General features: G+C 35.8%; 1 protein-coding gene across 1 annotated transcript in view; it reads left to right on the top strand.

Annotated features, from left to right (window-relative positions):
* Positions 1-16,220, top strand: part of CRISPLD1 (cysteine rich secretory protein LCCL domain containing 1) — a 45,115-nt gene that overhangs the window by 11,791 nt on the left and 17,104 nt on the right. The window contains exons 3-4 of the mRNA XM_026012729.2: positions 14,619-14,737; positions 15,092-15,224. Of these exons, the coding sequence (XP_025868514.1) occupies positions 14,619-14,737; positions 15,092-15,224 (252 nt within the window). The remainder of the gene's footprint in view (positions 1-14,618; positions 14,738-15,091; positions 15,225-16,220) is intronic.

The raw sequence follows: 16,220 nt of genomic DNA, 5'->3' as shown, positions 1-16,220 counted from the left end.
CTGACCACATTATGGAGAGTGGTCTGAAGGATAGCTAAAGCTGAAAGCACAGTTAGGAAGCCCTTGCTATATTCTGGGTGTGATAGGATGGTGACTGGGACCAAGGTGATAGTGGTAAAGATGGAGAGAGGTGGGTGGTTTCAAGATATGATTTATGGCATTGTCAGTGGTTTGGTTGATAGCTTTATTTTTTTAAAATTTTTATTTATTTATGATAGTCACACAGAGAGAGAGAGAGAGGCAGAGACACAGGCAGAGGGAGAAGCAGGCTCCATGCACCGGGAGCCCGACGTGGGATTCGATCCCGGGTCTCCAGGATGGTGCCCTGGGCCAAAGGCAGGCACTAAACTGCTGCGCCACCCAGGGATCCCTGGTTGATAGCTTTAATGTGAAGGATGAAGGAAAAGGAGAAGTCTGAAATGTTCATAGGTTTTACTTAAGCGCATTGGTGGATGGTAGAATCATTTTCTGAGAAGCAGACAGGAGTAGGTGACGATGAAATCGTGAGTTTCTTCTTGGTCAAGCTTCATTGTGATGCCAAAGGTCATCTTTATTTGGATGTTAATGGTCAGTAGGGAGGTGGGACTGGAGATAAAATGTGGAAATTATGTAGATGTTATTCATTAACTGACAGAACAGAATCATTCAAGGAGAAGATTTTTATGGACAAGAGTTGAATGCCTTCCATTGAGCCCTGCCCTGAGGTCCTGGAATATGTAGAGGTTGAACAGAAAAGAGCAACTAATAAAGGAAGCTGAGAAAAAGTGGTCAGCAAGATTGGAGGAAAAGACAGGGTAGCCTGGTGTCCCAGAAAGCACAAGAGTTCATCAGGGTAGAAGTCAGTGTTTCAGTATTGCTGAGAGGCTGGGTAAAATGAAGAAAAGCCAACAATGTTTTTGCCAACATGGAGGTTGTGGGTGATCTCAGTAGGAGTAATTTCAGTGATGGGGTATGACTGGAAGTCTTACTCAAGTGGGAAGAAGAGAATGGAAGGTGAGGTAGTAGAGAAATTACCTCAAGTAACTCTTTAAGATGATGTTGCTATGAAGATCAGAGAAGGGAAACTAGCTATTGGTAGAGGGGAATATGGGCTTTTCTCCATTTTTTTTTAAAGAGTATATTTGTAGATTAATGAGAATGAATAAGTTGAGAAAATACTTGGCAATGGAAGGGAGAAAATATAACTACAAAGTCACCTCATTTATTTAACAGGAAGCACTGAGACTGTAGGTTCAGAAGCTTATATACACGGTTTGGTGTATTTGATGAGGAAGAGAGAGAAGAGAATTTTCATATGGGTGCTTCTGTTTTTTCCCAGTGAGATTATAAAACGAGATCACCAGCAGAGATGGAGAAAGCAGGAATGATGAGTGTGAGGATAGGACATTACAGAATGGTAATTTTGGACATATTTCATGAAGATCCATGTGGAGTCAGATGTTTGGGATGCTTTGAGATGTTTGTAGTTCATTTGGTTCATAATGCTTTAAGTTTAAAAACTGACAGATATAGATAGGTTTCCTATATAAGTATGTCAGAATGTTTCCAAAAAATTACATTTAAAGTAATGATTCCTTCTCTGACTTGCTGTAGGTCCCATCACTCTTTTCCAAGCACTTTGTGTGATGTCACCTGCTTGACCTTTGAAGACATTTGACTAAGGCAGCTTCTGGATATGAGAAAGAGGTGATTAAAGACATGTTAGTGGAGTTCGAGTTTTAAAGTGTTCAGATACTACATAATCCTAATCAGTTGCATTTGGGTCAGATAAGTATGACAGGTGGCTAAATTGGCACTGGATTTCAGTGACTTTGAGAGTTACATTGATTTATGGACAACTCTGTCTCATGAAGTGAGGATATTTAGACCCCTCAGCAAGTACAGAGACTCTTTCAGGAGATATAGGGACCAGACTATGAAGACTTTTTCCAGATGGGACACCTGGGTGGCTCAGTTCTTTAGTGTCTGCCTTTGGCTCGGGCCATGATCACGGGGTCCTGGGATCAAGTTCTGCATCAGACTCCCTGCAGGGAGTCTGCTTCTCCCTCTGCCTTGTCTCTGCCTCTCTGTGTCTCTCATGAATAAATAAATAAAATCTTAAAAAAAAGGCTTTTCCCAGGAAACTATTTGTAAGATGTAAATCATAATGTGGTTACAATTCATATATTTTAAAGTGCCTATAAACCTTAAAGAATTTCAGAATAAAGCCATAATCAGGAAGGGCTTCATAGAAGAGGTATGTTTTAAAATAGCATTTGGAAGATGTTATAGTTATTGTGTGGTGGGGAGTTTGGAAGAGAGCATTTGGAGGATGAGAACCTTCTTAGCAAAGGGGTTGATACAAGAGTATGTGTACAGGTGATTTGAAGGCAAGGACATTGTAGCCACACTCTGTTAAAACTGATCCAAGCTTCTATTATGGAGATATCTGGGGATGTATTTTTTCTATGTATGATGAAAAGAACCTTGTTCAAATGTAAATGGAACAGATTGGAGCGGCATAACCCTACTCATCTTTCCATTCATATCTAAAAAGAAGGAAAAAGAAACATTTTCTTTGACATAATTTGGCAGTATTCATTTGATTTTTGCGAGTGAAAGTTATGACAATGGGTTTATAAACTTGAGGTTTGTGAACACTTTTAAAATTATTCCTATATGTATTTTTGTGTATCATATATACCTAAACTTCAGAGGTAGCTGGGGGCTCCTGTGGGAACTATCATCCTAGAAATTTAATAGGAACAAAGATTTTAGGTTTCAATGTTTATTGTTAATAGACTCAAAGCAAACCCGGGAATAACTTACTCTAAACTTTGTGTAATTAATATTGTGTTAAATTTGAATTGTAAGGAGATTACTTACTTTTTCATTGGGATTTTAGGTGACAATGATTATCTTGTTTTTCAGTCATTCAAAATATTGGATTTGAGTTTCTTCCTTAGTCACATGGATATCAGCAATGTTCCATTAAAAGGCTATGCAAATCATAGAAAATTTAGCAAATTCTTAAAGGAATGAGGGAATAAGATAACATTTATTAAGATCTAATAGGTATCGGCTAATATGTTAGGCAGTTTGCTAATATAAATTTTGTGAGATAGTCTAATTCTCAAATATTATTTTTTAGCAGGAAACAAATGCCACAATAACAAGAGTTCACCAGAAAAAAAATGAAGATCTATAGGCAGAATTGTGGCTAGGCCTAAAGTGAGCCATAAGAGACAGGGGTCAACTAGGCTTGAATGGTGATGTCACAGCGTGGTCAGGACTATTGCCTGGAAGTAGGGCTGTATGACAGGACACTGTCACCATCACAGTGAGGCGTAGAATTCCAAGGGGATGCATAGAATTGGTGAGGGAGTAATACAGACTTAAATTCACCTCACACCCTCTGACTTACTGTTTGTGTCTCCCTTTAGCCAAATCCAATTGGAATCCAGAGGCTGAGAGCCTGAAGAGACTTACTATGTAGAATTCAGCCTTTGGGGACATAAAGAATGGTGCTTAGGGAAACAAATGAAGAATATTGTACACATATTCTTTCTCAGATTTTCAAAATAAGGACTTTTGAAAATCATATTTCTTAAAATCATCTTTGTCATTGTTCAGTTACTGAAGAAGAAAAAGCTAAAGGCATATTCCTAAAGGACACCTAAAAACCTGATTGCTATGGTTATTAAATTAGCGTTGAGTTTCCCAGCAGCCAAGGAAAACAGGGAACACAGCTCTTATTGACTGCTGGGAAACAAACCTTATCATTCTTGAGAGAGGAATTCTTAGTGAAGAGTTAACAAAATTCTCACTATAGGAACAATGAGCAACTTACTATAGCATATTCATGAAAACTATGTAAACGTATTCATTTAGATGTTTCTGGTATTAGTGTTTGGTTTAAATTAAAGTTATGGTGTTAAATTATAAGTCTCGGTTTCTATGTGTCCATCAGCTTTTTCTTTTACTAATCTGCCTATGAAGAAGTTTTTCATTTGCTAACCTATTTCTTACTTTCTGAGAAGTAGAGAAGCATCTCTAAGTACAATAAATAGAAGCAATTAATATTTACTTTCAAAACCCATTATGTTGAAACATTGAAATGTAAAATATAAACTAATGCATAAGTAGATACTGTAGAGTGATTTATTATGAGAGGTTATCTTTCCTATCATCTGTTTTTCTAGGCTTGACTTACTGATCAATCTTGCATCTGTTTTTCTAGGCTTGACTTACTGATCAATCTTGCATCTATCTAAAATTTATGAGCTATAAATAAACTAAAACACAGGCGTTAATTCTTGCAAATTGACCCAGTGCTATAAATGGAGACTTAGAGAACTGATAAATGGTACTTTCTCAGTTACTAAAGGGTTTCCTTAAATACTAAAGTCTCCTCAAACATGCAGAACATAGTCTTGAAGATTAACTACTTCAGTCTTAAATGACAATAAAAATAATGAAAGCATCATCACCTTGGATTAATCACAAAATTAAAACAAAGATATTACATGTACAAAAATAATCCAACAGGTCAGCTTTTCAGAGGTTTACCTTTTGTTTAGCATAGGTACATTATGAATACCCTTCCATCTGAGTTTATATCACACATGTACGTTTGAAGCATAGAATTTAGGTCATATGTCTTTGATTTAAGTTATTGCTCATTCCCAGGCCAGTTGTGGGACAAGAGATAATTGATGAGTACATACTGGCAATGTATTTTATGCCATGTTTTATATTAGGTGCCATGAAAAGTACACAAAAAAGTGTGAGACACAGGTTTGTTTGTTTGTTTTGAATTCTAGTTTGGGAATTAAGACCCAAAACAATGGAGACAAATCAAGGGGAATATATAGTAACTGATAAATTACATGTTTAAGAAGGTTCAAAGAAGAGTGTGATAAATGGAATATTATAGTTGGAATGACTTCCAAAAGGAGAGAGATTGTGAATAGGACTTTGGTGAAAGGATAAAGTTTAAGTAACTAAGTAGGAGAGCAGAAAAAGGACAGTTCCTTTTGGGGAAAATCTCTAATGGATTCAATTGGCCAAGAAACTGGACTAGAACCTTGCTAGAACCTTGTAACTCTAAGTGTGGTTATTCAGTGTATGGTCCTAGGACCAGATATATAGAAATACTATAGTTTAGATTTGTCTCCTAAACTACCAAATCAGAATCTGCATTTTTTTAAAGATTTATTTATTTTAGAGAGAGAGTGCACACACATGGCCCCGGGGATGAGGTGGGGGTGGGGAGGGGCAGAGAGAGAGGGAGAGAGAATCTTCCACCTGACTTCCTGCTGAGCAAGGAGCCTGATGATCCAAGGACCCTGAGATCATGACCTGAGCCAAAATCAAGAGTCAGCTTCTTAACTGACTGAATCACCCAGATGCCCTGAGAATCAACATTTTAAAAAAAGATCTTCTGGTGATTTATGGACTCTTGAAAATTTCAGAGAGTCAGTTGTTAAGGGTCCTGTTGAATAGGGGTGGTACATATGTGAGTCAGTTATGGCCAGACTGGTGTGGGCATTGGCAGTGAGATGAGATGAATCAATAGACATTTCTGTGTAAGACTTGTGTTCAGTCAATGGCTCTGCTGTCTCACAAGGACATTCTTCCATACATTATACTTTCAGTCTCCCTGTGTAATATTCAAACTGTGGATTTAATTGAAATCATCTTGTGTGTTTATCCACACATTAAATTTCCATTTCAATAATATTTCAATTTTAAAGAAATGAAGAGGCAGTTCCTGAAATTACAGGTTGCTACTTTTTTAAGGTTTTAAGGCCTTGTTTTAAAGTGGGCTTTAAGTAAAATACTGGCACATCTGCCTCTTATCTCTGTAACTTCCAGGAAACCCTCAGAAGTGCAATGCCCGGAGGTAATGCAGCTTTCTCAGTATCTGGCCTGTGTGCATAGTAACACAGGTGTTCCCTTTGAAATCTGAGCCTTGTGCATTTTCCCTGTCACTACAAAGTCTTTTCAGGACAGGTGAAGCACAGTAGTTAAACACCTGAGGTAGTTTGTAAGGAATGCGTTGCTGCAGATTTCCATAGTGCTTTCTATACCGGAGGACTTTATCACACACACACAAAAACCATCATACATTCTTTGAACATAGATTGACTTGCTTATTTATTTATTTCACTGATGTCAGTTTCTTCATTGTAGTTCAGATAATGCCACCAACAGGGAGCAAAGAAGGTATAATGAGGCATTATATTTGGAATTTGAATCTGAAATCCCGTGAAGTGTCAAATGTGTGACTCGCATAGAATAACATTCTTTTTTGAGGGTCAAGTTATTGCTGTCAAGAGGATCATGTTGACAATTTATCCTGTCAGATTTTTGGATTGCACTTTCTTATTCAAATAGGAGAACACAACAGTGATTTGGAGAGGGATTTATTTTTGACACATGATGGATAATTTACAAACCTGTTTTTCCAGAGGTGATAGCACAGCACGAATTATCTTTCATAGGTGGTATTTAGAAAGACATAACTTCATAGGGTTTGGTTTTCTCCAGCGACATCTACGTTCATGAGCTGGCTGAAAAATCCTTGTTCCCTTTAGCTGTGCAGACAAATTATATATATGTTACATGTATATTATATCTTGAAAATCCATAAAACTATATCAATTTTTTAAAAATGTACTAGCTGACTAAAAAATACTGTGCTGTTTGGCTGTGCAGAAAAATTACATGTAGAAGTCTATGTCTTATTTCAAAGGTTTTACCATTGTGTTTTCGGCATTAAACTGAAAGAAGCCTGGTTTTAACTTCTTACTGAGAATATATTCTTGTCATATTCAGTTACGTTTCAGTTTATCTGTTTTGGACAATATTAAAACTTTCTTAAATAGGGATAATTCAGAAATAGTTGAGCTTTTCTCTAGATTCATAATTGGAAGATCTGAAACCTTTTCGGTTTTGCAATCTTGTAAGTCACAGTACAGCTTTTTTAAAAAAAAATTAAGTGTAGTTGGTATACAATGTTATATTAGTTTCAGGTTCACAACAGAGATTTGACAATTCTATATACTCTAATTTTACTATTCTATATGATACACAGTGCTCACTACCGTAACTATAGTTACCATCTGTTATCCTTAATGTTATATAGTTTTATTTACTGCATTTTCTATGCTGTATTTTTCATCTGCTTATTTATAACTGGCCATTTGTGTCTCTTAATCCCTTTCAACTATTTTGCCAGTTTATCCAACCTTATCCCCTCTGGTAACTACCAGTTTGTTCTCTGCACTTATGAGTCTGTTTCTGTTTGCTTGTTTGTTTGTTTAGATTCCACATATAAATAAAATCATATGGTATTTTTCTTTACTTGACTGAATTATTTTACTTAACATCCTCTAGGGGTTCATCCATGTTATTGCAAATGGCAAGATCTCATTCTTTTTTGTGGCTAATAGTCTGTTGTATTCTAATAACATAACATAACTACTTTATCTATTCATTTATTGATAGACATTGGGTTGCTTCCATACCTTATTTTTGTAAATAATGCTGCAGTGAACATAGAGGTAGATATATCTTTTTGAATTCATGTTTTTGTTTTCTTTGGTTAGATACCCAGTAGTGGAATTACTGGATTCTGTGGTATTTTTATTTTTATTTTTTGGAGGGGAACTTATTGTTTTTCACAGTGGTTGCACCAGTTTGTATTCCCACCAACAGTGCAGGAGGGTTCCTTTCTTTCCACATCCTCTCTAACACTTGTTATTTCTTTCTATTTTTTTTTTTAATGCTAACCATTCTGACTGGTGTGAGCGATATCTCATTATTGTTTTGATATGCATTTCCTGATTAGTGATGCTGAGCATCTTTTCAAGTTTCTGTTGCTCATCTGTATGTCTTCTTTGGAAAAATGTCTATTCAAATCCTCTGCCCACTTTTTTTTTATCTGCCCACTTTTTATTTATTTATTTTTTATTTTATTTTTTTAAATTTTTTTAAAAATTTTATTTATTTATGATAGGCACACAGTGAGAGAGAGAGAAGCAGAGACATAGGCAGAGGGAGAAGCAGGCTCCATGCACCGGGAGCCCGACATGGGATTCGATCCCGGGTCTCCAGGATCGCGCCCCGGGCCAAAGGCAGGCGCCAAACCGCTGCGCCACCCAGGGATCCCTATCTGCCCACTTTTTAATCACAAAATAGCTTTTGCTTCTTAGAAATGCCTTTAATTGTCATAAGAAAGATTATTTTAGAGTTTGCAAGTATTTATCCATTTCTATAAGTAATACAGAGCACTCTATAAGAAACCATAAGTGCAAAATAATAGAATTTTAAAGCTGAAAGAATTTGAAAAGACTTATTCTAGCTTTTTATTATTTCAGATAAGGAAACAGAAACCAAACTTGACATAATCAAGAGACAAATTTGAAAGTACATAAATTAAGAAAGAAAACTCTTCCAGAGTGTATCATGTATTTTATTTTTTAAAAAAGATTTTATTTATTTATTTGATTGAGAGAGAGCACAAGCAGGGGGAGTGGCAGGCAGAGGGAGAGGGAGAATCAGGCTCCCTGCTCAGCGAGGAGGGACCCTGGGATCATGGTCTGAGCTGAAGGAAGATGCTTAACCAACTGAGCCATTCAGGTGCCCTGTGTATTTATTTGAATTACCCATTGAAGTACTTTGAACAAATAAAAGGTTATTTTTACTGTCTATACAAGAAAACGAGAGGAAAATTTATGACTAATGACCTTACTTGCTTATGTTCAGAAGACGTAGCACTAGGGAAAGGGTATTTTCAATACCATTGAAAGCTAGCATACTGTTATTATTTCTGACAGCCATCGATTGCTCAAGACTGAGGTAGGCTTGGAGATATAAGGGTAGTTTTCTGAATTAGGTATGTAGATGTATATGTTTCAAAACTAGAATGTTTGTGAAATTCCTTTTGTCAAAATTTATTGCAAATGCTAAGATAATTTTTAAAAATAATTTCATCATGCTATTTCAAGTTTTCAGTGGTAGAAGTAGACCAGAGTTTCTAGCCTAGACCAGACTTCCAACATAATTGCCTTTTCAAACCACTGTGTTTTTATAATATTGTTACTTTGCCATAAAGCAATGCAGATTTAAAAAGTCTATATTAAATTGCAAATCATATTATGGACTAATGTTTGTCATTTCATTAGGCTACCTAATAGTGTGATAATCAAAGATCAATTTTGTCTTTTGCATTTATCCCTGTTGGAAATCCACTAAAACTGTATCAATTTTGCAAAAAGTATAATATATTAGAAGGTATAAGGTATTGTTTCTATATTATTTAGATATTCTTTCCATTTATTAGATAGCTGATGCAACACTAATTATATTTTCCAGTTGTTTTGGAAAAAAAATTATCTTTACTATTTAAAGGCATTTTTCTCAGCATGTCTTTGAAAAGACCTATTATAGCTTTGTCCACTTAGGTAGAATTTTGTAAATGGTAGAAAATCTTACAATCCTATTTCTCTCTACTGAGAATGAGATTTTAAAGTTATGAAATTATGTGAGTTTCTAGTTAATAATTTCTTTGTGCATTTAAAGGTGTCAGACCATTTAAGGCTGGTCTACTTAAAATGTCTTTAATCATTTATATATTTTCTTTGTTGGTGAATCTAACTCTATAAAACTACTTTACTTTAGCGTCACCTAGGGTATTCTCTTTGGTAGACTAATTATCATGATACAGATCCCAGCCAGGACATGGATTTTCAAATTTTATTAATCTAGAAAGAGTTATAAACTTATTGTGGTCAAGAAGATACATATGAAAATACTTAAGCAATTTTAAGAGACAGAACTATTCTCAGTATCAAAGAGAAGGAAAAGGTAATATTCACTAATGACAATTTTTGCCTAATGTACAGTGATACGACTTACTGGTAACCTACCAATATTAATTCTGTTAAAAACTACATCCTTGAATGATTTCCAGCTGTCCTCACTGTGGATTATTATAATTAGAGCAGGATTGCAGGTATTATGATAGGAATATGAATTGTATATGTCCACTCATGTTTCACGGGAGGATAGCAGTCCTGGTTTTCTGTATGTGTTTAGATAGCTACATACTTTCTGATTTCTACCAGTTTAATATTTTATTGCCAAAATTACTTTATTTCTAGGTTTACTTTTGAAAGTCCTTTGTTAACATTTAGGATTCCTCAGATAGGCACACAAATACACAGAAGAAATGATAAAGCCTTCATGTTGAACTGGCTTTAAAAATATCATTGGAGACAAAGAATTTAGTAGTTTTTTAAATGTTTCTTTTAGTAATAAAAATTCATTGAACACTTGACTGTGGTCTAAGGAAGAACAGCTTACAGATGTAATTGGAAAATAGAGTGGTTTTCATTTCTACACACCTCAAGTACCCATTTTATAAAGAAATGGTAATTTTAAGTGTGGTTTGGCTTTAAATTAGTGCTGGGTGAATAGTTCATAGAGAAAAAAAAGTCTGTCAGGCCATCTTGATTTTATTTACAAACTTGAACTTAAATAGAAACGTGTAGAGACTAACTTACATTTAAATGGGATGGGTATGACCCTGAGAGACTCTTAACTCTGGGAAACAAACAAAGGGTTGCAGAAGGGGAGGTGAGTAGGAGGATGGGGTAACTGGGTGACGGGGCACTGAGGAGGGCACTTGATGGGATGAGCACTGGGTGTTATATGATATGTTGGCAAATTGAACTTAAATAAAAACAAATGTAAAAAAAAAAACAAAAAAATAAATGGGATGAGTTATGAATTATTGGTGCCCTTAAAACGTAATATAATGTTAGGGCATGAAAATACACTGTTTTCATAATAATATTTCCTCCAGGACAGCTGTATTTTCATTAAGTTTTTTAAAGAGTCTTCTTGATTTGTATTATTGAATTTACCTAAACACCTGTGCTTGATTATATTCTTTAAATAGATAATTACTTTACAAACTGTCACTAATTAATATTTGTTAAATATTAATAGTAAATTTTAGTTGCATGCTCCTCTACTTCAGTTCTTATATTAAAATAATGTGTCCTTATTTTAACATTATATTATAGTTCATTTGATAATGATTCCCCCTCATATTTGTAGTGCATTACATAGAAAAATTGCCATGGCTTAAAAAACAGCTTATCCATAGTACATACTCAGTAATTGAATATTTTAGTCCTTGAAGGGACCTGAGTTATCTTCTGTTACTCACTTTGCTAATAAGAAAACTTAGCCTAAAGCATTTGAATGATATGCTTTAGATTTTATTTCAATGTCTATACAAAGATATGTACACAAACTTTTGCAATATAATGTATTTGTGAACTTGGAGCTGGTTCTTTATCCTCTACGAAAAGCATCCATCTTCAATGTCTTCAGAAAAACTAACATCTGAGATTGTAGGATCATGTATAAAACAAGAGTAGATTGGCCTTGAATAAGGGTCTTAATGATGTGAGAGAGCGAGGCTCTTGTCTCATGGAGTCGGAGAATGAACCTTGTGGACAAAGAGTGAGTAAAGTGATAAAAATTTTATTAAGTGAGGATATAGAGAAAGCTCTTGGAAGTGAGAGGGGCCCCGGCAAGGTTGCCACTGAAGGTAACCACTTTAATGGCAGTCTTTTACTGACTAGGAAGCTTGTGGCCTTGAGATTGTCGTGCAGTCTTGGTTTGAGCAAGAACTATTGATAGCATCCTTAATGACTTATTTCTTTGTGGTCTGGTGAATTTCTGTGATTATTTTGTAGCCGTCTAAGAAAGATATTCCGTAATATCCAGGGCCAAGTCCTCTAGACTATTCCCTTATCTCTGGTTTTTATATCCCAGCATCCTTGGGATTTCTGTGAACCTGATTCCGTAGCCCCCCCTCCCCTCCCGTCTGTCTTTCCTTGTCTAGCCCTGCCTGTCCCTTAATCACTGTGGTCTCTTTTACCAGCTCAGATGGGTGGTTCATACTCTGGGTCTCTCACATGTTAGTTTGCAGTGACCTGGACTTGCAAACTGCTAGGCCTCATGCATGGGCTAGGAAAACCCAAACAACCAAAACCCCTCTTGGATTTTTTAGGCTCTGTGTGATCTCTCTACAGTATTTTGCCAGCTATCCCTTCAGGGTAGCTAGACTCTAATTTCTTGGCTCAGATCTGTCAAGATGTGTGTGGATGGGCAGAGGGAGAGAGAGAGCAAAACCCAAGCTGACTCCATGCTAAACATGGAGCCCAGGGCTGGGTCTCACAACCATGAGATGAGAACTCTGAGATCAGGACCCTGACCAAGAATCGGATGTTTAAATCACTGTGCTACTCAGGTGCCCCAAGATGTGTGTCTTAAAAGATAAAGAACTGACTGTAGAGAGGCTGTATTTCCTAACCTAGCCTGGGAAGTCTTGTAGTGTCCTTCTATGTATTAGAAGGGAGTTACCATCCCCCTCAAATTTGAAGGGAGGGGAAGGGAATTTAACTCCACCTTTGTGGAAAAGAGTGTTTTAAAATCACCACACCAATTTTTTTTTTTTTTTTGTACTGCTTTTTCCCTAGTGTGCCTTCCTTTGGCCTACAGTCATGATAAGGTTTCTTCCACCCTTTAAAAAAATCAAAGCAAACAAATTCTCCCTAGAATCTGGCATGTTACTTTTTTTTAGCTTCTGGACATCTCTCTTTCTCTCTCTTTTTTTTTTTCCTTTCTGAAGCATTAACAAAGTAATGCATACTTGTCTTCTCTTGTTTCTCCTTCCAGTAAAGTATGTGCCCATGTGCTCTGATTTTTCTCCTAAGCATTGATCTGAAATCACTCTTGATCATGAATTAGCCCTTAGCAGCTCTTGTCTTTCTGGACTTCTCTGTGGCATTTGATCTTGTTGCCCACTCTACGCCTAGAATCCTTGTCCCGTTCCTTCTACAATTGAACCCTCTTACAGTTTTCCTTTCACCTTTCTCATCCCAATTTCCTTGGTTTATTTTACTAATTCATTGTTTTTTCTCCCTTTCCAAGGTTAATAATCCCAGAATTTTCTTTTCATTCCTCTTTTCATTCTATATCATCTTCCTGAAGAAAGTCATATCTAGGTGAATAACTTCAAAATTCATATCTTCACAGATTTCTTTCCCCAGAACCCCAGTCATATCTTTCCACTCTCTCCTTGACATACATGCTGTATGTATAACACACATCTCATGTGGCACCCAAAATTTACATCAAAATACATTAAACACATTTCCATGGCAACAATCTATTTCTTTTCCTGTATTTTCTTTCTCCTAATTTGGTAACCTTCATCGTCTTCATCTTTTCCTTTTTTTTTCCCCCTCACCACCTACCTTCAGTCATCCATCAACTTCTAGGAATTTAAATTATGAAACATGATTTCAGTTTGTCTGCATTTCTCCAGTCGCATTGCTATCACCTTAGGTTGGGTCCTCATGTTCCAGTTTCCTATCCCCTAACATGCCCAGAGTTCTGTTATTGTGCCAAGACTGAACCTAGCTCTACCTATGTTTTTACCACCACACCAACCACTATGCTGCCTGTTTTCTAAATAAAAAATTGAACATTAAACCGAGGACATTCAAAATAATTTCAGTAATAATTTTGTAATTTTAAATATTTCTTTGGGGATCCCTGGGTGGCGCAGCGGTTTGGCGCCTGCCTTTGGCCCAGGGCGCGATCCTGGAGACCTGGGATTGAATCCCACGTCGGGCTCCCAGTGCATGAAGCCTGCTTCTCCCTCTGCCTATGTCTCTGCCTCTCTTTCTCTCTGTGTGTGACTATCATAAATAAATAAAAATTAAAAAAAAAACTAAAAAAAATATTTCTTTGTAAATTATTTTAAAAGTAAAAATTAATCACCCTCATTGAATGTTGTATATAATAATGCATATATGTTTTATAGGAATCAAATTCATCATTCATATACTCAATAAGTATTTATTAATCATCTTGTCTATATGATAGACACAAAGTACAAAAAATAGGCCAAAGATACTGGAGTGAATTAAATGACTGCCTCCAAGAAACTCATAGTCTTATGAAAGAGATGGACATGTAGACGAATACTAGCATTGCATTCTAATAGCTGCTAAATGAAGAAGTATTACAAAGTTTTAAGAGCCCCAAGGAGGGAGAAACCTACATCTGAAAGTAGAGAAGGTATCTAGAGTATATTATGTAAAGCTGGGTTATGAAGAAAGAATAGGGGTCTGACAAATAATTGGGAGAAGGATGTTTTAAGACAAACAATGCCAGCAAGAGCAAGAAATGGCATGTTTTATGATAAGGAACAATGGGACCAAGGAGATCTTGGACTCTATGTATATGGGAATTTGTTGAATGTGTTTAGACAGAGCAATTACCTAGATGTATTTGTGCTCACTTAGGTAGTTCTAAATACCTTGGGGAAGATTGGAGGGTTAAAAGATGGCGGCAGAGACTAGTTAGGAGACTAGCGCAAAAAAATCTAGTGAGAGATATTGAGAACGCAGACTAAGATGTTGACTTTGCAAAGCAGTAGGAAGGGAAGAAACTAACTGAAACATACAATATTTTAAAGAAATGTCCAGACTCTACATATACTTTATATGTTTGTATCTGTACGTTGTTTTTGTTTTAAACTATAGACGTGGGATGTAGAACTGGAAAGATCTGCAGAATCCTGGGCTGAAACTTGTCTATGGGAACATGGACCTGCAAATTTGCTTCCGTCAATTGGACAGAATTTGGGAGCACACTGGGGAAGGTAGCGTAAAATGTAACTTTTTTTTTTTATTAACATAAAGGCTTGAAATGCTTATTAATTCAGCACTGAAAATTTTCCAAAATTTCTTTTAGAGCCTAAGGAAAACAAATAATCACGATATACAAATAATACAAATAATTTTTTAAAATGTCATAGCAGAATGACCAACAATATTTTAGACTTATTTTTGTTTAAATCATTGACATGTTAGTAATGTAATGGGCAAAAGTAGTTAACATGTATAACTTACAGAAGACTATCTCTCTACCAAACTTCATCAATCTATTTTGCAATATTTGGTTTTACATTTTTTCCAACTTTACTTACTCTCAGTGGTTATTGTCTTTCAAATAGATACAGGCCCCCAACATTTCATGTACAAGCATGGTATGATGAAGTAAGAGACTTTAGCTACCCGTATGAGCATGAATGCAACCCATATTGTCCATTCAGATGTTCCGGTCCTGTGTGTACTCATTATACACAGGTATGTTTTGGGTATATTATACTTCATTTTTCGAAGTGTCTTATGCTTCTAAACTTGTGTCTTATGTAATCTGGTATGGTTAGTTAAAAAACATAGATATTGATTTATGTGGAATAGACTTATCGATTTCTATAAATAATAAACGTAGTTACTAGGAAAAGTCCAAACATCAATTTAAAAAAGACATTATTTCAATTATTTTCTGTGTGAAACATTTTTAATCTGGCCCCAGGAAATGCACATGGGGAGAAGTTTACCATCTTCAATGTTAGGTATCATTATTTTTTATTTTCCAAAAAAATAAAAATATAGTTTTATTTACCAGGACACTCAATATTTACATATGTGCAGCATTTATGTACATTTATTTATTTTTATTAAGTGTCTACTTTTGGTATTGGATTAGTTGTAAACCTCTAAATCAAACAACTGAGGCTAAATTCAACTAGATAAATCCCACCACAGATCTGAGTTACTAGAATTTCTATAGCTGATTATTAGTGAATATAAAGCAAATTGTTCCGCCTTTGCCTGTGACAAGAGTAAGATTAGCACTGAATTCCCTAATAAGCAGTCATGCGATGAAAATGTACATTGTATAAGAAGTTTGAGCCTCTACATTTTTGTTCCAGTACAGTTTAAGATGAGAAGTTCTATTCTTTGTTAGGTAAGCCTCTTCATAGAAACATTAACACAGCAATTTAGGTTTGTGAGGATGTAATTTTTGAACTATTTACTAAACACATATTTTGAAGATACTTACCTTTTACAGATAGGATTATTTACCCGTAGTACTCTTTTTCTTTTTTTAAGATTTTATTTATTTATTCATGAGAGACAGAGAGAGAGAGAGAGAAAGAGAGGCAGAGACACAGGCAGAGGGAGAAGCATGCTCCATGCAGGGAGCCTGATGATCCCCGGTCTCTAGTATCACACCCTGGGCTGAAGGCAGCGCTGAACCGCTGAGCCACCGGGGCTGCCCTGTAGTACTCTTTA

The sequence above is a fragment of the Vulpes vulpes genome, chromosome 13 (assembly GCF_048418805.1).
Source record: "Vulpes vulpes isolate BD-2025 chromosome 13, VulVul3, whole genome shotgun sequence".
NCBI lineage: Eukaryota > Metazoa > Chordata > Mammalia > Carnivora > Canidae > Vulpes > Vulpes vulpes.
This window is presented reverse-complemented; position numbering and strand designations above follow the sequence as displayed.